Genomic DNA, 22086 nt, shown 5'->3' on the forward strand with positions numbered 1-22086 from the left:
GCAGAATCTCTCTACCACAGAGTGCAACATCTTTTCCAGCTAGATGCACCAAACACGGTCGTTAAGACTGCTCTTTTTTTGGCCAGTTTTGAAACAGTGACCGATGTTCCAACGAGGTTGCATGCAAATGATTTGCATGGAGGTTTGTTGGAATCACGTTCTGAGAGGAGCCTTTGGCGTTTGAGCCAATCGGCTTCCTGTGCATCCCAGGATGCACGAGCAAGGGGAAGGCCCTTCATCCCTCCTGCTGTTGTCCAGATTTGCGGTTCGGGAGATGGTTGGGGGACATCCAATGGCAGGAGGGAGTGGGCAGTGTGTGGGGGGCAGTTCAGATAGCATGGGGAGGAGTTTGCAGTGGCAGGAGGGAATGGGGATCCCTCCCGCCTCTATTTTTTTGTTCTGGGGGGGTTATCAGGGGGCAGCATTGAGGGGACGGAGAGCCGGTATGGCACAGCATTTTTTATTTTTTTTAGTGGGCATAATATCTGTGAGACATTCTAGATCAGGGGTGCCCACACTTTTTTGGCTTGCGAGCTACTTTTAAAATGACCAAGTCAAAATGATCTACCAACAATAAAATTTTAAAAAACACAAAGCACACTGTACGCAGAGAAAATGTTAATTATCATTTATATTTGGGGATATTTTTTTTTTTTTAAAGAGTCAAGGCAGATGACTTTAAAATATGCAATGTCACCTCAGTAACAACTATACAAAAATAGACAAATATACTCCCTCACCTTTTACTAAACCACGATAGTGGTTTTTAGCACAGGGAACTGCACTGAATGCCCCACGCTGCTCCCGATGCTCATAGGCTCCCTGCGCTAAAAACTGCTATCACGGTTTAGTAAAAGGGGGCCATCGTGCAAAATATAGACAGCAGATATAAATTCGGACACATTTTGATCACTAAATTTAAAATAAAATCATTTTTCCTACCTTTGCTGTCTGGTGATTTCATGAGTCTGGTTGCACTTCCTTCTTCTGACTATAAATCCAATATTTCTTTCTTTCTCTCTCCCTCCCTCCTTGGCCCCCCTTTCTTTCTGTCTGTCTTTCTCCCTGCCCCTAAGCTGCTGCCGCCGATTTAAGCCTGCTTCCCCGACACCGCAAAAGCCAAGCCCATGCAAGTGCTGGGCTCACAAGCCTTCCACCCCAATGTCAATTCTGACGTCAGAGAGGAAGTTCCGGGCAGGCCAGGCAGCGATTGGCAGGCCTGGAACTTTCTCTCCGACGTCAGAATTGACAGGTGGGGGGAGGCTCTGGGCCCAGCACTTGTACACGCCTGGCCTGGCGTCAGGGAAGCAGGGAGAACAGAACGATCGATTCACGTTGCCTTTGTGATCTACTGGTCAATCGCTATCGACCTTTTGGGCACCCCTGGTCTAGAATGTCTCACCTATCTCCTGGAAAAGAGTTTACCAGGGTAAGTACATATGATTTTCTAAACTGCTCCTAACTTGTGGGCTTTTTTTTTTTGCAGATATTAGGTGTCCTCCAGGAAATCGGAGTTACAGCTCAACTGGAACCATCTCTGGGTTGTCTTCCTTTACCAGACAGGTACCATGGAGTGCCACAGTTCTACTGAGAACAGGGTGTTATCTTTTATTAACTGGTGTCATTTACACATCTAATCTGATTTTGACAAGCAGACACTGGTGACTGTTTTCAGGTCATCTTTTTAAGGAATCTTTAATTGAACATGGAACAGATTGGTTACAGCCTCGAGAGATATATTCTTCCAACCCCCAAAAATTGCCTTATCCCAGTGAGATTTTATGAAATGTACTGTTGTTTTAAAGATTTCCTGATTTCCTTTCTATTAATTTTGATTTGCAGTCAAAAAATTCATACAATTCACAATTGCCTGGATAGTTATTCAATTAAAACTTCCCACCCCTGAAAGCTTTATAAATAATTATTCATGATTTTTATTTTTGTAACGTAAAGAAAAAAAAAATATTTCTAGTGCATTTGAGCTCACTCCACATTTGAACTCGGGAAGAGGACATGATGGGTGTCAGCTAGGCTAACTTTTAGGTTTATTTTTATTTTTTTTTTTTACATATTTACTACCTGTTACCAAGCAGTTTTCCAGTTAAAACATACATATCCCCCCCCCCCCACCATCAACACCATAGACGCAAAGCGGCAGACAATACAGAGCAAGCTATTTGGCCCATGAGGGAGGAAGTGGCCATCCCTAATCCAGGCTGCATTTTCTCTTTCTAGCGAGCAAATCCAGTTCCACGGTTTTACTCTCTCTATCTTTCTCTTTCCAGAGTCCAGAAAATGTCGGTGACGATCCCCTTAAACATTAACATCAAGGAGCCCCGCTGGGATCAGGGCACTTTTGTGGGAAGAGCCAAGCACTTTTTTACTGTCACCGACCCCAGGAATATCCTGTTACCAAACGAGCAGTTGGACCACGCGAGACAAATAGTACACAATTATCGGTTCGTCAACATAGTTTACATCTTGTGCAATGTATGTTTATGTTAATTTAGGGGTCCCTGGTAGAACATTAAGGCAGTTTACAATTGGGGAACAGGAAAAGAACTATATCAGTTAAGAAAGGAAAAAAGAAGAATATTTCTTTGAAATAGCTACGAAGGAGCATATAAAAACCTGATTACAAACCAGTAATCTCAATCATCCAAGCTGAGTGTGCGGGTAAAGAGATTGGACTTGATCAGCTTACAAAACCTCAGATAAGAAAACTCAGAACGAAGTTCAATGGGAAATAAATTCCATAGAGGGGGGACCTTGGCAAAAAGAAAACCAAGAGTGTCGTCCTCTTTGGCGCCCCTCCCCGTGCATGCCACTTCCCTTCCCCTGTACCTCTATAACGTTCCTTGAGCGAGCAGTAACCCCCAAGCTGTTGACACATCAGCGTTGGCTTTTCCTGGGATGTCACTTCCTGAACCTACACCTAGGAAGTGACATTAGAGGAAGAGCCTGGGGGCTTGCTGCTCAACGCCAGGATCATTACAGGGGTTACAGGGGAAGGGAAGTGGAGCGCACGCGGAAGGAGGGGCAGGGAAGGAGCGTATGGAGGTGGGGGAGGCAGAGAAAAGGGCGGGTGAGAGGTGCCACTGCTCCAGGAGCTTCCCACTTTTGCTACGCCGCTGCCGACGCTCGTAAGAATTCTATGAATGGCGGAGCATTTTCCTAAACCTCTATCTCAGCTTTGCAAAGGCCTGGAAGTTATAGTACTTTTCCTTTGAGCGAACACTTTTTACTCATGCCAGCCTGGTTCCTCTCTGAATCGCTTCTGGGTCACAGAGCCAGGAAGTGACATCGGAAGGAAATCCAGTGCTGGCACAAGGAGCATGCTAGAGAAAAGCCACTTGCGCTGGTGAAGGTTTAGAGGTATTGGGGGGGGGAGCATGGCGGTATGGAAGGAGAGAGAGCACAGAGGAGGAGGGCACGGTGGGTACCACTGCCCCGAGCACTTCCTAACCTTACTACGCAACTGCTGCAAGCATCATCCAAACACTGTAAACACACCTGGATAGATCATCGTGTCAGGGAGCCATTAAAGGGAGCGGTTCCCTGGAATATTTCTCGGGCTTGATAAAATTGGAAGCAGAGCAGCTGGATGTATTTGGTCAAGCTGGCTTTGGCGTCATGGGTGGGGGATTCGTAAATAGTTGCGGCATGCTATTTTGCGTTTGATAGGTGTATCCAACAGATGCGTTAATGATGCGGTTTTATTTACTTCCAGGCAAGGAGTTGTGAGCCCCGGTCTGACGGAAGATGAGCTGTGGAGAGCAAAGTATATATATGATTCGGCGTTTCACCCCGACACGGGTGAGAAAATGATTCTTATTGGTCGAATGTCTGCTCAGGTGCCGATGAACATGACAATCACGGGATGTATGATGACCTTTTATAGGTGAGTGAAGGCGGCACTTATATAGCGGTGAAATTAAGCAGAGTGTGTGAGGTTGTCGGCGTGTGTGTGGTTTTTTTTGAGTTATCCTTTGTCTTAACTTTCAAGCAGCTGCTCAAGGAAGTCTCTGAGACGGCTCCGTGGAATAATTCCCAAAGGACTGGCCTTAGGATGATCTGTGAGGGATCCCACTGATCAAATTTCATTTGTTTTTTCCCTGAAAGTTATCAGAATGACATTAGATAAACACAGATCACTGTATTACCTTGGTTATCTCAAAGAAATGTCCTAAATAGAGAGAATAGAAATAAGGAAAGAATTAAACTCGCTCATAGGCCATGTGGTCTTTATCTGCCTTCGTATTTCCGTTTGTATCTAGTCTGCCTACCCACCCTATCTTCCATCCCCTCTTCTCCCTTAGTCCACCATAAAGAGAGGGGGATGATGACAAACCTTCAAGCGGTCAAGACCAAAGAACATGCATCTTATAGAATTCAGTTTTAACACAAAGGGTTCGTCTAAGGCCAAAATCTCTGGACCCAATTGAAGAAATAATCACGAGGTCATTTCTAATTTGCTTTTCCTGTCCTGGCCGTACCCACTGTGTCGGTTCTCCTTCAGCGTTAGAAATCAAAAATTCTGCTGCAGATTTTTGTAGGCACTTGGGAGGGGACGTGACGCCTGGCTTTTGTTTTTTTTAAAGCTGAATCCCTAGCCTAAGAGGACTTTGGGCTAGATGCACTAAAGTCGGCGATTGTCGCTAAACCTGTGCTTTAGCGATGATTGCTTTTACCGACCCGATGTTTTCCCCCTCGATTGCCCATTTTCCGATCCGGCCATGCAAATTAGCTAAAGCCCCATGTAAAGTAGCCAAGTGGTTGATGGACTAACATTGCTTGGCTATTTCCGCGCCCCCCCTCCCCCCATGGGGTTTTGGCAATCGACCTGTCAGTAACTTACCAACAGGTCTGCCTGGGTTTTTTTCTTTTTTTCTCAATGGCACAGATATTTTGCATGTATTACACGTGCAAAATATCTGTCCCAGTAAAAAGAATAAAAAGTCCACTACCACCACCATCAATGATGGCTCTCCCCAATGATCCTCGACAAATGCGGCACCAGAAATTCCCCCCCCCCCTCACGAATGAAAATTGTCAGGAGATGCCAACTCCCTCCTGCCATGACTTCCCCACCACCCCCTCACGAGATAAAATTGGCAGAAGGGATGCCCATTCCCTCTTGTCAATGGAGGCTCCCCCCTGAACCCCATCCCCTCCCCCCGGTACCTTTGCAAGACGTTGGAAGCTGGAGGAAAGCGAGTTTCTGCAGCTCCAAGCCCCACGTGTGGAAAATAACAGGCTTTCCCCTCCCCGGTGCACCATCCTATTGTACTCTCCTTACCCTTTTTTCATTTATTTTCAATCTCGATATATTTATTAACTCCCCTGTCATCCACCCCCACACACACACTGTTTCGGTGAGTGCCATTTGACTGTCAACCCCAATAATTTTAATTATGATCTTTTTTTTTATATCGTTTTTATGTTTCTTTTCAGCATAATTTTACTTTTTACAAATATTGTAAACTGTTTAGGTATTCCACGATATAGCAAGTGACGAATAAACGTAGACACTTGGATCCCTGGGAGGGGGATTGACTGCGGGATGTCCCCAGTTCAGAGTCCATACTGGCACCTTAGGCAAGTACCAAACTTTTTAGGGGTTGGAGAGTAACCAGTGCAGGTGGTCCTGCACTTAAACACTGCACAGCGGAAGGAAGGGCCTGTAGTTCAAGTTCAAGTTTATTGATTCTTAATGAATCGCCTATTATAAATTACTAGGCGATGTACAAAACCATAAAACATGTAAAATAAACAATGGTGATAATATAAAAACTGATTTTTGTTATAGATTAAAACAAAAAAAAAAAATGACAAACAAAAATACTTATATATTAAAACAAATATTAGTTTTAGACACAGTACATACAAGAATTGTGAGGAAAAATGGGGGAGAAATTACAATATTTTAGCAAGAAAAAGAGGGTTACAACTATGGTAAAAAACAAATAGGAGGGGAAGTTAAATTTGGTAAAAAAAAGAACAAAAAAAAAAAAACTTTAAGAATCATACGCATCTTTAAAGAAGAAAGTTTTTAATGCTTTTTTAAATACGGCTAAGTTTTTTAAGTCCCTAATATACTGAGGTAAAAGATTCCATGATTGAGGGGCAAATACTGAAAACATATCATTACGCCTAGTACCAATTACCTTTAAAGAGGGGACCGTAAGAAGGTTAGAAGAAGAGGAGCGAAGTGAACGAGAAGTATTGTAAGGGATTAACCATCTATTTATAAACTGTGGCTCATTAAAATTTATGGCTTTATAAACTAGAAGTAATACTTTGAACGTAATGCGGTGGTTTACAGGAAGCCAATGAGATTTTATTAAGAGGGGAGTTTTTTGGCATTATAAATTAATTTAACAGCAGTGTTTTGAATTAATTGTAATCTTCTTTTTTCCTTTTGAGTGGTATTGATGAGAAGGGAATTACAATAATCTAATTTGGAAATGATTAGAGAATGGATAAGAATATTAATGGATTTAGAATGTAAGAACTTAGTAAGTGAACGAATAAGACGTAATTTAAAAAAACATGATTTGACAGTATTACTAATGTGATCATGGTAAGTGAAATTATTATCTAATAAGACGCCTAGAATTTTGATAGTGGAAACCTGTTTTAATTCTGTATTATTAATAGAAATTGGAGAAATTAAATTTAGATCACTTTTCCAGGAAAAAAACATTGTTTTTGTTTTATCTAAATTTAAAGCTAATTTGTTTGTGGTAAGCCAATCTTTTATTGAGAGGAGTTTATTATTGATACTTGTAATATCGTCTAGGCTTTCTGGGTCTAAAGGATGAATTAATTGTATGTCATCAGCGTATGCATAAGTTGTAAAGCCTAGAGACTGGGTTAAATTTAGAAGTGGAGAAAGAAAAATGTTCAAGAGAAGGGGAGATAGTATTGATCCTTGTTTGTATCTAAGCAAAAAGTTACTTGCTATACCGTTTTCATGTAACATTAAAATGGTTTCCAAAACAATAAAATTATACATTAATAATAAGTCAGAAATAAATGCATTACAAGAAACTCTCCACAAATTATAAAGAAAATACAATACTAGCGCCCTGTTTTAGAAGGCTTTAATAAAAACATAGCGGAATTTCTCTGGATTTCACTTAATTGAAAGCTGCTCTGATTAAAACTGTCCTTTGCTTTTTACTTAGAACTACTCCAGCTGTCGTGTTTTGGCAGTGGATTAACCAGTCCTTCAATGCAATTGTAAATTACACGAACAGAAGCGGAGATGCTCCAATTACTGTAAGGTAGGACTATTTAGATGACACCCAGGTGGAATTCAGTGTACTGAAGATGGGTTTTCTGTGCTATTTACCCCCATCCCTCATAGGTACGTTTGTATTTATAAAGGGCGTCTCTAAGAAATATTAAAAATGTTTCTTTATGAAATAGGCTCCTAAAAAAAAGTCCCAGTAGGGCACACATGCTCCGAGGAAGATGCAATATTCTCCATTTGCTCTGTGCTGCCACTTGTGTGTTTTTATAAAGCACATAAGCACATAAGCAATGCCTCTGCTGGGTCAGACCTGAGGTCCATCGTGCCCAGCAGTCCGCTCACGTGGCGGCCCAACAGGTCCAGAACCTGTGTAATAATCCTCTATCTATACTCCTCTATCCCCTTTTCCAACAGGAAATTGTCCAATCCTTTCTTAAACCCCAGTACCGTACTCTGCCCTATTACATCCTCTGAAAGCGCATTCCAGGTGTCCACCACCCGCTGAGTAAAGAAAAACTTCCTAGCATTTGTTTTGAATCTATCCCCTTCTAATTTTTCCGAATGCCCTCTTGTTCTTTTATGTTTTGAAAGTTTGAAGAATCTGTCTCTCTCCACTTTCTCTATGCCCTTCATGATCTTGTAGGTCTCTATCATGTCTCCTCTGAGTCTCCGCTTTTCCAGGGAGAAGAGCTCCAGCTTCTCCAATCTTTCAGTGTATGAAAGGTTTTCCATGCCCTTAATCATTCGTGTCATGATTACCTCATGGCTGTATCCGAATACCTTCGTGGCTGTATCCAAACACCTCCCTGAGAATATGCCTCTATAGCCTACATAAAAATGGTCCATCTAGCCCAGTAGCCTGTCCTCATGGTGGCCAATCCAAGTCACTAGTACCTGGCAAAAACCCAAACAATAGCAACATTCCAGAGTTGAGATTGTGATGTCATAATGCTTCATTCCACCAATGCCTAAGAGCCAACCTTATCGGTGATGTCAGTGGCTTAACTGTCCTATAATTATAAAGCTGCCAATCACGTGTCAATCATGCAGTGGTTTAGTTTACAGAATCGCGGCTACGTGAAAGGTATGTGTCGGAAGTATAAGCCAGGATTTTAAAGGCCTACGTTTCTAGCACCTACCTTTTCATGAGAATCGTATCTACCGAGGTACCATACAATGCCTTACGCCACTTCCGGCATTAACCATGCATTAACTACTGGTCTTAGGTGTTGTAAGGCACCTCTGTAGATGGGATAATGGTGGCCTTTTTTAATAGCGTTTTATTTATTTTTTTAATTTATAACAATTTTTATTGAAAGAATCCAGTAAGAAATACAATAAGATAATACAAAAATACATTCATTGCAATAAGAATCATAATAATAATAATTCATTCATATTTATATAATTCCTCCAAATTAAATTTCCACATGAACCAATCCATTCCTTTCTACACCCCCCTTGATTCCATCCCCTTCCCCTCTACCCTTCCCACCAAATGAAATCCCCCATACCAGATGAAAGTTTTAATTGTTTTTAAATCAGCGCATCTAATTAGTGCACCGATTAAACCAATTAAACCCAATTAAGTAATGCGTGTTGTTCTTAGAACCCTCATGGCATATTTATCCATGTCCTTGGCTGTCTGTGCTCTTCTCTGATCTGATCCTTATGTAGATGGGTTGGTTCTTCTCCTTGTTTTCTTGTATTTTAATCAATGTCGTTGGTTTGAGGAATTCTAGAGATTAGTGTCGGTGGGATGGCAGCAAGAAAGGGGAAATGGGCCTTATAGTCTTTCCCCAGAGTAAGGCTGTATTTGCATTCCCTTGGTTCACAGAGTCTAACGTTTTGCATGGTGGAATTAAGACAAGTCGTCATTGCCCCTTCTTGCAGTCTAGTGCAGGAGTAGGCAATTCAGGTCCTCAAGAGCCGGAGCCAGGTCAGATTTTCAGGATATCCACAATAAATATGCATGAGATAGATTTACATCTCAAGGAGGCAGTGCATGCAAATCTATCTCATACATATTCATTGTGGATATCCTGAAAACCTGACCTGGCTCCGGCTCTCGAGGACCGGAATTGCCTACCCCTGGTCTAGTGGGTATCAGTTTCTTTTTCGGTCGAGAATCGATGCGATGCATGCTCTGGGTATAACGGCTGCACTCAAGTGGGATTTTTAAACACAGATGAAGGTTTTTTTTGCAGACGCAAATGTTCTCACTTTTTTTTTTTGTTCCCTGTTGTTGTTTTTAGCCAACTGGGAACAGCTTACGTTTCTGCCACCACAGGGGCTGTCGCAACAGCTCTAGGACTTAATGCACTAACCAAGGTATTACTGATCTTCTGCTTTAATAACTGATTGAGAATGGAAGCATGATGGCCGACCTAGAGAAGCCGCGTGAGTTGTGTTGTCTGAGAGCTCAATTCAGCCACACTCACGACTTAGAAAAATCACTCTGGTTTTCCGATCAGCCTGTCCTTGGATTCAGCTCCATTAGAGCGGACGGTGGTCTTTGTGATCCCTTTCTGATATGCGAAAGACCTGCTAATGGAGTTACAGGTGGCAGACTTTGCACTCAAGTAGTGCCCGGTGAAATAGTCAACTCTGTTGTGGAAAGAGGGGTGCAGGAGGGAGTGCAGTCTGCCCCCGGGCGCGGCCTTCCTAAGGGCATGGCACCCCTCCTTCTTTCTATCCCCCACTCCTCTCTTCGCCATGTGCGCCCCTTGCTTTCCCCCGTACCTTTTTTACGTCCCTGGCGCAAGGTTGCTGCCCGCAACTGCGCTTTCTCTAGGAAGTGACGTCAAAGGGTGAGCCAGCACCAACAGGGGCATGCTGCTAACGCCGGAGAAGTTAAAAAAAAAGTTACGGGGAAAGGGAAGGGCTTATATGCACGGCGTGGGAGGGGGGCACTCACCCTTACTACGCCACTGTGTACCATTAGAGCTGAGAGCCAAAGGCAAGGAAAGGTTCCTACGGGAGCACTTAACAATATTAATATGACGCACTAGACCAGACATGGGCAACTCCGGTCCTCGAGGGCCAGAATCCAATCGGGTTTTCAGGATTTCCCCAATGAATATGCATTGAAAGCAGTGCATGCAAATAGATCTCATGCGTATTGATTGGGGAAATCCTGAAAACCCGACTGGATTCTGGCCCTCGAGGACCAGAGTTGCCCACCCGTGCACTAGACAGACAACCTATTTCCTTACACACCTGCCAAACAAAAAATTCACGCCAAGGGTCACTTTTGCACACTCCTGCAGCCATGCATTGTGTAAAGGAGTGGGTGAAAATTAGTATATACTGTATACAGTAGCGTAGTGAGGATCAGAGGCGCCTGGGCCGCTGTGCACGCACCCCCCTTCCTTTTTGACTTACCCGGCGTGAGAAGCCTCGCCGACTTGCTGCCAACATCGGCTCTCCCTCTGTCGTTTACTAGGTGCGGGACCTGGAAGCGACGTCGGAGGGGGGGAGCCAGCATTGGCGCGAGCAGCAGGTTAGAATTGCTGCTCGTGCCAGTGAGGAGCTTAGAGGTACGATGGGTAAGAAGTGAAGGCGTGCACGCAGTGGTGGGGGAGGAGGAGTGCCGTGAATTCATGTGGATGAATTGAGCCCTTGAAAGACAGTGAAATAGAATTGCTTTTTAGCACTGCTGGGTCTGCTTATGTCTGGCTGCGGCACACATGCTCTTATCATATCCTAATGATTTAATTTTGTGTTGTGATACTCGAGACTTGTCTTTATCTCAACCTTACTGTGGTTTTACGCCTGTCAAAAGGCAGGGGAGGCAGAAGAGGGCCAGTAGGTGAAGAAAATCAATCGCGCTCTGCTCCGACCGCCTCTTCCTGTAGTAAAGTCGGGCTACACCAATCGTGAACTGCTTTGGCACGCAGCTCCTGATTGGCATAGCCTGACTTTGCTACAGGAAGAGGCGGTCGGAGCAGACCGCAAATGAGCAAGTCCGCGATTTGCGAGCCCGCAATTCACGAACTGCAAATTCACCGGGGAACACTGTATATTGGAATTAAGATGTCAAGAGCCTTTTCAAATTGGGCACTTAAAATCTCACGTTGCTGGAAGGTTACTGAGTGAAGGTCCATTAAAGGGCAGACTTGGCATTATAGTCTGAATCGCTGATGACATTAAAAAAAAAAAACTTTCTGCAAATCACTGAATCATAGTAATGTAGTAAATGACGGCAGATAAAAGACCCGAATGGTCCATCCAGTCTGTCCAACCATACATGCTCCATAAATTAATCATTTGATTTAAATGGTCCCTTTTTTCTTAGATATTTCACGAGATCGTCAGCAGTGGGGAAAAAGTCCAAAGATATTAAGATTTTGGGAAAGAAACTGTGCTGACACAGCATGGAAAAATGTAAAGCAAAATACAAGTTTTAGTGCAGTTTCACTTGGTTTTAGCCTCTGAAATGTTTATTGCTGCTATATGTGTTATTTTTTATTTTTTTTAAGCGTTATGTAAACGTTTAGAAGACAGTTATAGACCTGAGACATTGAGTTTGTTTTTCCATTCTGTCTACAGCATGTCTCGCCCCTTATAGGACGCTTCGTTCCTTTTGTCGCTGTGGCTGCTGCTAATTGCATCAATATCCCTTTAATGAGGCAGAGGTAAGGTGCCTTACATGGAATGGGGGAGGGGGGTTAGACAGGGCCTTCATTTGACCCGCTTTTCTATTCTCTCCCCTATTCCCAAAATCTGAAATCCCAATTCTGTCCCTCTGGGGTGATACCTCGATTTTTGGTTTGGGGGCTAATGCTTTCTTTTCCTTTCCGTCTTTAATGGTGGGGATTGACTTGGAAGACCAGGGAGGGGCTGAAGAGGTTATTTCACAGATATTGAAAGGATGTTCTGAGAAATAGAGAGCTCCATGGGAATTCTGTGGGGAAGGATGAAGTTGCAGGACTGTGGTGAAAATCTGTGACACCAGAATGAGGCTTGGAATGCACTGTGAGAGGCAATTGAAGCACCAGAATGAGGCTTGGAACACACATTGGTTGAATAAGGATTACCAGCAAAAACACTATAGATCCCCATTCTCACATAGCGCATTCTAGAAAGCTGTGAGCGAGTAAATAATAGTGTGAACTGCTGAGGGGTACAAGTGAAGATGAAAAAGTTTAATTATGGGGCTAGATTCCAGTAGGGAAGTGCAAAATATCGGCCCTCGTGCAGCTTTCTATGGAGAAATAAAATTGTGGCCTTTCGGGCTTCTCGCAAACTCCAGGAATTGATTTTAATAGAATTATATTTCTGCAAACTTCATGACGTTGGGGGGGGGGGGAACCCTCCATTAATGAGGCATTTAAATAATAATAATAACTTTATTCTTCTATACCGCCACAATCTTGCGACTTCTAGGCAGTTTACAATCAAGAGAGCTGGACATTCAGCGAGTTACAATGTGCAGATAGTCAGAGGAAATACAGAGTGCAGAAACATTTACGAAGCAAAATTATAGATATACAATTTGCTGAGCGAGAGTATAAGGAATACAGATTGGAAGAAATTTCCAAGTGGGCCTGTTAGGAGAAGGCCGTGCAATTTAAAAAGTACAGCGAAAATTTCGATATGATAATAATAACAGTTTATATATATCTCAGAACCAAGAGTTCTATGCGGACTTAAGAGGGGAGAGAGGAAAAGGGTAAGAGGTCGGGAGGACCGTTATTGAGGAGAGAGGGAAGAGCAGGTCAGTTGTTTAGGTATTTCAGGAACAGGTGTGTTTTTAGGCGCTTCCTAAATTCCTCGTAGGTAGTGGGCGAAAGCAGTTGATCTAGGTCTTTACCCCTAGATTTATTCTTTCAGTGCTAGCACAGGCTTTTAAGGGGTAAATATGTAACGGGATGCCATTTCAGCAAATAAATATTTACTTACCTGCAAAAATGAGAGCAGGATGCCCAAGTGGTATTCCAGGATAGGATGCATAAGTGGCAAAACACATAAAGGGGGGAGGAGGGGGGGAAGGGAGCAGCAGCAGCATACACATGGGCAAGGCACTCGCTTACACAGGGAGGAGAGTGTGGAGCAGTGGAAGCAGCCTCAGCACCTTGAGGTTGTGGGTTCAAACCCTGTATTGTTCCCTGTGACCCTGGGAAAGTCAATCCTCCACTGCCCCAGGTACATTAGCTAGATTGTGAGCCCACCAGAACAGATAAGGAAAACGCTTGAAGTATCTGTGTGTAAACCGTTTTGAATGTGGTTGTAAAACCATAAAAAGGTGGTACACCAATCCCCCCTCCCCCCATACAGAAGCCTGTGAATTGTATGTATGTCGATCTCTCTCTTTTCTAGGGAGTTGAAATACGGCATCCCCGTCACAGATGAAAATGGGAACAGGCTAGGTGAATCCGCCAGCGCTGCTCAGCAGGCCATCGCTCAGGTCGTCATCTCCAGGATTCTTATGGCTGCTCCCGGCATGGGTCAGTACCGTATGCTTCCCTTCTCGAGCCCCGCCCAGGCTTTACACCTGATGGCAAATGGAGATACCGGAATTCAGGCCACTGTGGAATGAATGATGCAGCCAAAATTTGTGCGAAGGCCATTGTTCTTGTTAATGGGAAGTGTTAAGACAGGGCTGCCCAAGTCCGGTCCTCGAGATCTACTGGCAGGCCAGGTTTTCCGGATATCCACAATGAATAGGCATGAAAGCGATTTGCCTGCACTGCCTCCTTGGTATGCAAATCTCTCTCATGCATATTCATTGTGGATATCCGGAAAACCTGGCCTGCCAGTAGATCTCGAGGACCGGACGTGGGCAGCCCTGCGTTAAGATATGGAAATAGTTTTCAGACATTTTGTTTGTTTTAACACTCCCCCTTCCCCCCCCTTCCCAGATGAATTTCTCGGTAATGGTTCTATTCTGCAGGATGTGTTGCTGTGAGTTTCAGTATTTCACTGACTGTTTTAGCAGAAATTTTATTTTTAATTCCAGTTTTGTGCTGTGTTATTTCCTCAGCTTCTTTGTCGCCTCTTACCAGTTGCAATCTCATAAATACTATAAAAAAAATAAATAAGGGGGGGTAACCTGACGGTAGCGTGATGAACTGCCAGGGCTGGGGACGAGGTGTCGCAAATGGCCACATATGTTAAGAACCTGATACTTCCTGCTTGATGCTTTGTCTGATGTTCATTTCAGCAAATATCTATCTGTGTGGTGTTGAATATTCTGTGTTTTCCAAAGAAAATTTGTCCTAGAATCAAATTCCTCCCCCTTTCCGGTGTTTTCTAAGATCTATGAACTTAATTTGTGAGTACAATCCAGCCTGCAATCTATCTGGGTATTCAGACATTGTAGCTAATCCTGCAGTGAACACAGAGCTCTGGAAAGTTTAATGAATCGAAAAAAAAGTTTGACATTACCCTTCTCCTAAAGTCACTTCATTGACTTCCCATCCGTTTCCAAATACAATTCAAACTCCTCTTGCTGACGTATAAATGCGCTCATTCAGCTGCCCCTCACTTATAATATCCACCCCACCCCCAACGTGAGCTCCGCTCAGCTGGTAAGTCCCTAATTTCTGTACCCTTCTCTTCAGCTGCTAACTCCAGACTCCGCTCCTCCTGCCTTGCTGCGCCGTATGCTTGGAACAAGCTGCCCGAATCCCTATGGCGGGCTCTGTCTCGGGCAGTGTTCAAGAGAGTGCTTTCGACTCCTAACTCCTCTCACCTTGGGTTCTGCATCCCCAGCCCTGTATGTCATGTCTGTCTGTCCATGTTAGATTGTAAACTCTACCGGGCAGGGACCATTGATAAATGTACAGCGCTACTTACGCCTTTCAGCGCTATATAAGTGATATGTAGTAGGTTGACCTGGTTGTGCGCTGGCATCAGTGTAGAACATAGTGCGAAAGGGTTCTGAAATATTGTCTTCTGTTGCAGCCATTCCTCCTTTTATAATGAATACATTGGAAAAGAAAGCCTTCCTGAAGGTAAGACGCTTCTCTTTCAAAAATTACAAAGACTAGGGGGACACTCGAAGCTGCAGGGAAATACTTTTAAAACCAATAGGAAGAAACTTTTTTTCACAGAATGAATAGTTAAGCTCTGGAACTTGTTGCCAGAGGATGTTGTAATAGCGGTTAGCATAGCTGGGTTTAAGAAAAAAAAAAGTTCAGACAAGTTCCTGGAGGAAAACTCCATAGTTTGCTATTTGAGACAGACATTGGGGTTGCCACTGCTTGGTAGCGTGGATGTTGCTGCTGGGAACTTGTGACCTGAATTGGCCATTGTTGGAAGCAGGATACTGGGCTAGATGGACCAATGGTCGGACTCACTTTGGCTGTTTTTATGTTCTTTCCTTTCACACAACCCCAGTAATAAGCAACAATGGCAGCAGGATTTTTAATCCTGTCCTCCTGGTAAGAGCTATAAGACAATTCCAAAAAACAGTTGTAGTCATTGTACCTCTGATCTCCTTTAACTCTTAACTAGAGAATGACACGGGGACAAATTTGTCCCTGCCTAATTTCTCCATCCTGTCCCTGCAAGTTTTGTCACTGTCCCTGTCCCTTTCCTGTAAGCTCTGCCTTAACCGCTCAAGCCTTGAACACTTATGATTTTCAAGTGTTTGAGGCTTGTGCAGATGAGGACGGAGCTTAGGCATTGGTGGGATGAGGCATTATGACATCACAATCTGAGCTCTAGAACGTTGCTACTTAGGATTTTAAAGGGTTTGAGGCTTGTGCAGATGAGGACGGAGCTTAGGCATTGGTGGAATGAGGCATGATGACATCACAATCTGAGCTCTAGAATGTTGCTACTTAGGATTTTAAAGGGTTTGAGGCTCATGCAGATGAGGACGGAGCTTAGGCATTGGTGGGATGAGGCATTATGACATCACAGTCTGAGCTCTAGAATGTTGCTACTTAGGATTTTCAAGGGTTCGAGGCTTGTGCCGATGAGGACGGAGCTTGTAGGAATGGGGCAGGGACAGGGAAAAGAACTTGCTGGGACGGGAAAATGAGTTCCCTCAGGGACAGGGAAAAATTTGTCCCCGTGTCATTCTCTACTCTTAACTATACCCAAGATACCGCCAAATAAACACAACACGGGAGAGAATATACCTGAATTAAGATATGCATCACAATTGGCCTCTGGAAGAGGAAATATCTAATGATTGTAGTTCTGCTTTTAACCTTATTTGTTTGCTGTAATGTGATTTTATTTTGGAACTGATTTTAGAATGTCACCACCCAGAAGATTTTTTACCCTTGGAGTGGGATAGTAAGACATGAATAAACTTGGAAACTAGAATGAAGGGATAATAGGCATATCTGTTATTTTTTATGTATATAATATGTTCTGTTGGCAAACGGTTGGGTTGGGGGGGGGCTATCTTTCTTGATTTTCTGGGTCCTGTCCTGGAACAGATCACCAGTGAAAATGTGTTTAAGTCTCGGAGAAGTCCCTCAGAATAACAAAATAGGTTATTGAGGCCAGCAGCGTGCCTGATTTTGAGGCCAAATGGGATAGACACGTGGGATCTATTCACAGAGAAAGGTAGGGGAGGGTCATTGGGGTGGGCAGACTAGATGGGCCGTGGCCCTTTCTGCCGTCTATTTCTATGTCTATGTCTATGACACCTGTCCCCCCATCCTGCTTATTTTATACTGGAAACCGCATAGCTTGGCCCGCCCCCCTCCCACCCCCAAGTAGTTGGTATATCAAGAAAAGAATAAACTTGAAAATGTATTTGCTGATACATATATTGTGGCATGATCAACACAATTGTAGATGGGGGAAGATCCAAAAAACTGACAAATCTTCTTTTTTTTTTTTTTTTCTTTCCTCCCCTTTTTTGAAATGCAAATAGCGGTTCCCCTGGATGAGCGCCCCTATTCAGGTTGGACTAGTTGGATTCTGGTAAGCAAGATCATTTGTTGTTTTGATTTTGTTTATTCTCATAATGCATTTGTTAATTAAAAAAAAAAAATATTTTTCCAGTAATAACAGAGTAACTGAAGCGCGCCTGGGCTTCTGTGACTACTGTTATATTTATGTTGTCAGAACCAGGTGAGAACCAAAATAATCTTATCTGACATTTGTGTCAAGGTGACTTCCAGCAAAGCGAAAGAGAAAAAAAACCCAATACAACACTAAGGGCTCCTTTTACAAAGGCTAAATTCGCTGCGTGCACCAGACCTTAGCTTTCTAGAAGCGTAGCACGCGGTAATTTTGTACCTGCACTAAAAACTCTAGCACACCTTAGTAAAAGGAGCCCTAAAGGGTTGAGATGGGGGAGGGGAGAATTGCGATTTTGACAGCACTGGTCCATTACAAAACGAGGTGTGAGTAGTAGAGAGACGTTTCCCTGTGGTGAGAATTATTTTCATCGGAGATTTTTGGTTGGCGAGAGGTGGCGTGGATAGTGGAGGGTGTTGGCAGCACGAGCGAGTTTTGGCTTAGTTTCGTATGGAGTTCAAGGGTCAAGAAGAAGAGTTGTTTGGTTTTTTTTTCAGTTTCTTCCGAAATGTGGTATAGTTAGGTCCTGTTTCTGACGGTTTCTTTGAGGTCGTTCCAAGTTTTCACTCCTAAGAAAGGTGAGCTTGGAGTGGAATATTCGTTTGTACTTGAGGTTTTTTTTCATTGTGGGGAGGTTGAGTTGTAACCTGTTAGATTTCTCCATGAAGTGGATCGTGCCTTGGCGAAAAGGTGAATGAGTGGAGCGGCCGAGTTTCCGTAGAGTATTCGGGACGGGATGGTTAACCAGTGAAGTTGTTTGAGTGCAAAGACTAGGGGGCATGTCGTGAAGTTACTGAGAAATATATTTAGAACAGACGGGAGAAGATATTTTTTTCATTCGATGCATAAACTCTGGAATGCATCGCTAGAGGATTTGTTCAAAGCTGAGTTTAAAAAAGCTTTGGACGACTTCTGGAGGGAAAGTTCATAAAATTTGAAGGTAAGTGTGGGGAAAGGCACATCTTATCCCTGGAGGTAAGCAGCCTCCCATGCTTATACATCCATCGCCTTTCTGTGAAGAAAATGTTTCTGATTTTACGCCTGGATAGATAGCTGATCAGGCCAATTAGAAAGAGAGAGGGTTGTCAATACAGTATTTGGAAACTAGGCCACTCGGTGCTCCTGTGTTCTGCTTTCTAGGAGGGATGGCCTTGAATGACTGATTGATTTATTCTTTTATATTGGAGTTCCTTTCATTTGTTTGGAATAAGCGATATACGAGTAACACGTTTTTAATAAAACATAGGGATGTTTCAAGAGCAGCACTTATGGCCAAGTGGGGAAGGGAGGGTTAGCAGTTTCTTAAGAATGCCACCTACAGGCTGACTGTTGGTTGTACATGTACCAGGCTACAGAGCAGCGAATTGTCGCAGGAGTGCCCAACCTCGGTCCTTGAAGCCCGCAATGTAGCTGGGTTTTCAGGATTTCCACAATGAGGGGAAATCCTGAAAACATGTTAGGGTTGCAGCCCTCAAGGGCCAAGGTTGGGCACTCCTGCTACAATGTAAGGCGCAGTCCATGGTCTCTAAGGACCAATGCTGTAGTGACTGGGATCTCGGGTTGGGGGGGGTACATTTTATGAGGTAGGGAGCAATCCCAGGTCGGCTCATAGGGCATTAGAAACTGATTCTGTTGAGCAGAAAGCTCAAAAACGCAGGAGGAAATTTTCTGGGCTAAGAAACCAAAAAAATGTTTTGTAGAAAGACAAATTTGAATAATTCTGTCAACCATACATTTGTAAGAGTTGATTTAGCTGGTTGTCTGCCTATATTTTATTTACTTGCATAAACTTCCTTCTAAAAGCTTCAAGAGCTGCTGTTAACATTTGCCTTCTTACTAGAGAGTTTTGAGTGTTAGCTGACCACAGAATGGAAACTGGTTATTAAAATCTCCTTTCTTAGAGTGGGGTCTCGCCATGTCCCATGAATGTTTACCTAATCGGCTTCTCTCTTTCTTACAGTTTGGTGTTCGCCACGCCTCTCTGCTGTGCACTGTTTCCTCAAAAGAGGTACACAACGTTTTAATGACCTCATAATCTGCCTTTCTGTGCTTCAGATGTTGAAGAGCATTGTGCAAGTACAGTTTTCACTAGCAGCATCTTGTAAATATAACAGGTTGCCACGTTTCACGTTTTAGCCTTCGCCAGCAGCCAAGAACAGTTCAGAGGACAAATTAGCACGTGATCTAGTGGAACCAGTGTTGTGGCTCCGTGGAGCTGTTCTGCGCTTTCATACCAGGAGACTGGCTTCAGTTTGGGGTCGGGGATACTGGAGACATTTAGGGGAAGTGTTCAATGGCCAGCTCCACATCGACTGGCCAGGCTTGGGATGCCTGCTTGCTACTGACCAGAGGGAGCCAGAATCCTAGCTGGAGACCTCAGTAGCTGAGTCACGCTCCACCCATAAAAACCACTCACTTAGGTGTTAGGCACTGTCCCAAAATTAAAAAAAAAATTTCCCCTATTATTGAGCCTCTTAAGGGTATTTTGCCAGTTAAATTAGTTGCCCTTTATAGAATTTCCCTGACGGTGCTGTTGCCCAAAAGAAACCGAGTAATACGGTCTGCTCACCTCTCCCTCTCCCTCCCAAGAAAGGTGGACGAGATGGTGATGATGCAGTAGATTGCGGTCAAGGTTTTGATTTCTTGTTAGGTGAGATGTCAACCCATACCAACAGAGAAGATTTTTATGACCAGGGTCTCTCAAAATGGGAAGCCAGATGTGAACAAAATTTTAAAGAGTTTATTTCCAGCTAAATTTGCTTTGAAGTAACTGGACCTTTTCCTCAGGTGCCCGGTTGCAGTAGTTCTTAAAAAGTACCGGGATAAGGCCTTTATTAAGGAGTCCATTAGCCGTGCACGCATTGAACATAAAAATTGCCGCTGCTTGGTCAGACCTGTGGTCCATCGTGCCCAGCAGTTCGCTCTTGCGGCGGCCCTTAGGTCAAAGACCAGTGCCCTGACTAAGTCTAGCTGTACCTGCGTACGTCCTGGTTCAGCAGGAACTTGTCTTGAATCCCTGGAGGGTGTTTTCCCCTATAACAGACTCCGGTTCCTCTTGTTTATGAGACGCCTGATTTGGCAAATAAACGCACTGAAATGAACAGTTTATACAGCTGGCCTTTCTTGGTTGCTTCCGAAGATGAGTTCATCATTTTTATTTTTATTTTTAATTGTTGTCTTGGGTAGGTGGGTGTAACAGTACATTTTGTGGGGTTTTGGTTTGTTTGGGTTTTTTTAAAATTTAGAATTTACTCCTTTTCTCCCTCAGCTCAATGTCGGTAACACGCCTGGAACCAGAACTGCAAGCCAAGCTCAGAGAAACCAGCCCGGGATGTGACCGGGTCTACTTCAATAAAGGATTGTAACATCGGTGCAAGAAAACTGTGTCACTTGATCTGAACAACGCCATTCCAGCTCATTCTCAAACCAGTTTTAAATCATAAACACATCGGGTTTATTTTTTTAATACATTTTTTTCCCCGTCACTTTTTTGTCTTACATTTAAAGAACATTGATCAAAACGTATGCTTTATCCACTCTTGTAACCACTCCCCTTTTTTTGGGGTGAGGAAGAGAACCCAGTGGCACATATTCAGTAACGAAGCTTTCAGGAATTTATCGAATGGAGGAGGTTACACTAATTTCCGTTGTGTAATTTGACAGTCACACAGAGCAGTGTGATATGATGCATTGGGTTTGCCGTACCACAGGGCTTGTGTAGAGGGTTAGGGAAGGACGATGTGAGTGATTGCAACGTTTTGGCTTTGTCTGCAAGGAGAAAAAAAAAATTCCCAGCTGTAATTGGGATCATAGTTTGCCATACCTGAACTGGCAGATGGCCATCGGCCCTACGTTTGCAGATGTGACTCGTTCATTTCAGAATCAAAATTGGGCTCCAGCTGCTTCAGAATAAGGAGCCTTGAATATCCCGTGGTACTGTATATTTTGGAAAAGGCCTTGTGGTTAGAGCATGAGGCTGAGGTCAGATCCCACGCCCTCCACCATGTGACCATGAGCATGTCACCATATCTCCTGGCACTACAAGTTGCTGCGTACATTGAAAGCTCTTTAGGATGAGGTCTTCCTGTGCCCGAATTTAAAAATTACGTAAGCCACCTTGAGCGTTATTTGGAAAGGTGGACCATTAATTCTAAGAGAGATCATTTTTAATTCAAATAAACTTATTCTAGACCCAGCCAAGATGGAAATTCCAGTGCATCTTATGGCACCGTAGCTTAAAAGAAATCTGAAAATCAGTGTGCACTTCTTGCATTTCATTTTTAGAAGCCAAGATTTCTGTCTGAATGGAGCTATAAATTTATTGTGAGGGGGGGGAGCAGCACATGGAACAGGGACTTGTTTGCTCACCTCAGGTAATGCATCTTCCTTTCCCCAGTGCCCTCATAAATGCTCCAAATTCACAACAGGTGTTGGCCCCTATCCGCACTCCCCACACCACGCTTTTGGATACTGGATAGAGTTATAGCAAAATGATTTGTCTCGAGACCTGCCTTACCCGTATCTGTCTTCATGGAGACCCTTTGCCTCAAAGAATGAGTGTCTTTGTACCCTTTTGTGTTTTATGTGAGCAAAACAGATACTGAGAGAGAGATGCAGTTTCCTCACGGCCATGAAACTCATAGGTTTACGTTTCTTTTCATTTGCAATGCCACCCTTTAAAGGCAGATATCGAAATGGTTTACATGACAAAAGAGAATTCCATTACAATTGACTGGAAAGCACAAGGCAAAGGAGATCCGGAGGAACTTGCAAGGCCGGATCCAACCACTATACCTGACCCATCAACACTTGCTAAATTCTAGAGTACAGGTTCCCAA

The 22086-nt window shown here is 43.5% G+C and overlaps 1 protein-coding gene across 4 annotated transcripts in view; it reads left to right on the top strand.

The window, feature by feature from the left end:
• Nucleotides 1-21355, top strand: part of SFXN1 (sideroflexin 1) — a 28283-nt gene extending 6928 nt beyond the window's left edge. For 3 of the 4 annotated variants that reach the window (XM_033927407.1, XM_033927408.1, XM_033927410.1), the window contains exons 2-12: nucleotides 1487-1563; nucleotides 2286-2459; nucleotides 3731-3901; nucleotides 7191-7289; nucleotides 9514-9589; nucleotides 11810-11895; nucleotides 13580-13707; nucleotides 15167-15216; nucleotides 17100-17149; nucleotides 19209-19256; nucleotides 20517-20613. In XM_033927407.1, coding sequence (XP_033783298.1) covers nucleotides 2296-2459; nucleotides 3731-3901; nucleotides 7191-7289; nucleotides 9514-9589; nucleotides 11810-11895; nucleotides 13580-13707; nucleotides 15167-15216; nucleotides 17100-17149; nucleotides 19209-19256; nucleotides 20517-20613 — 969 coding nt within the window. In that variant the 5' untranslated portion in view covers nucleotides 1487-1563; nucleotides 2286-2295. Of the gene's footprint in view, nucleotides 1-1486; nucleotides 1564-2285; nucleotides 2460-3730; nucleotides 3902-7190; nucleotides 7290-9513; nucleotides 9590-11809; nucleotides 11896-13579; nucleotides 13708-15166; nucleotides 15217-17099; nucleotides 17150-19208; nucleotides 19257-20516 lie in introns of those variants that run through there. The other variant, XM_033927409.1, reaches the window with a different exon arrangement.
• Nucleotides 21356-22086: the final 731 nt, after the last annotated feature.

Source organism: Geotrypetes seraphini, chromosome 18, assembly GCF_902459505.1.
Source record: "Geotrypetes seraphini chromosome 18, aGeoSer1.1, whole genome shotgun sequence".
Classification (NCBI taxonomy): Eukaryota; Metazoa; Chordata; class Amphibia; order Gymnophiona; family Dermophiidae; genus Geotrypetes; species Geotrypetes seraphini.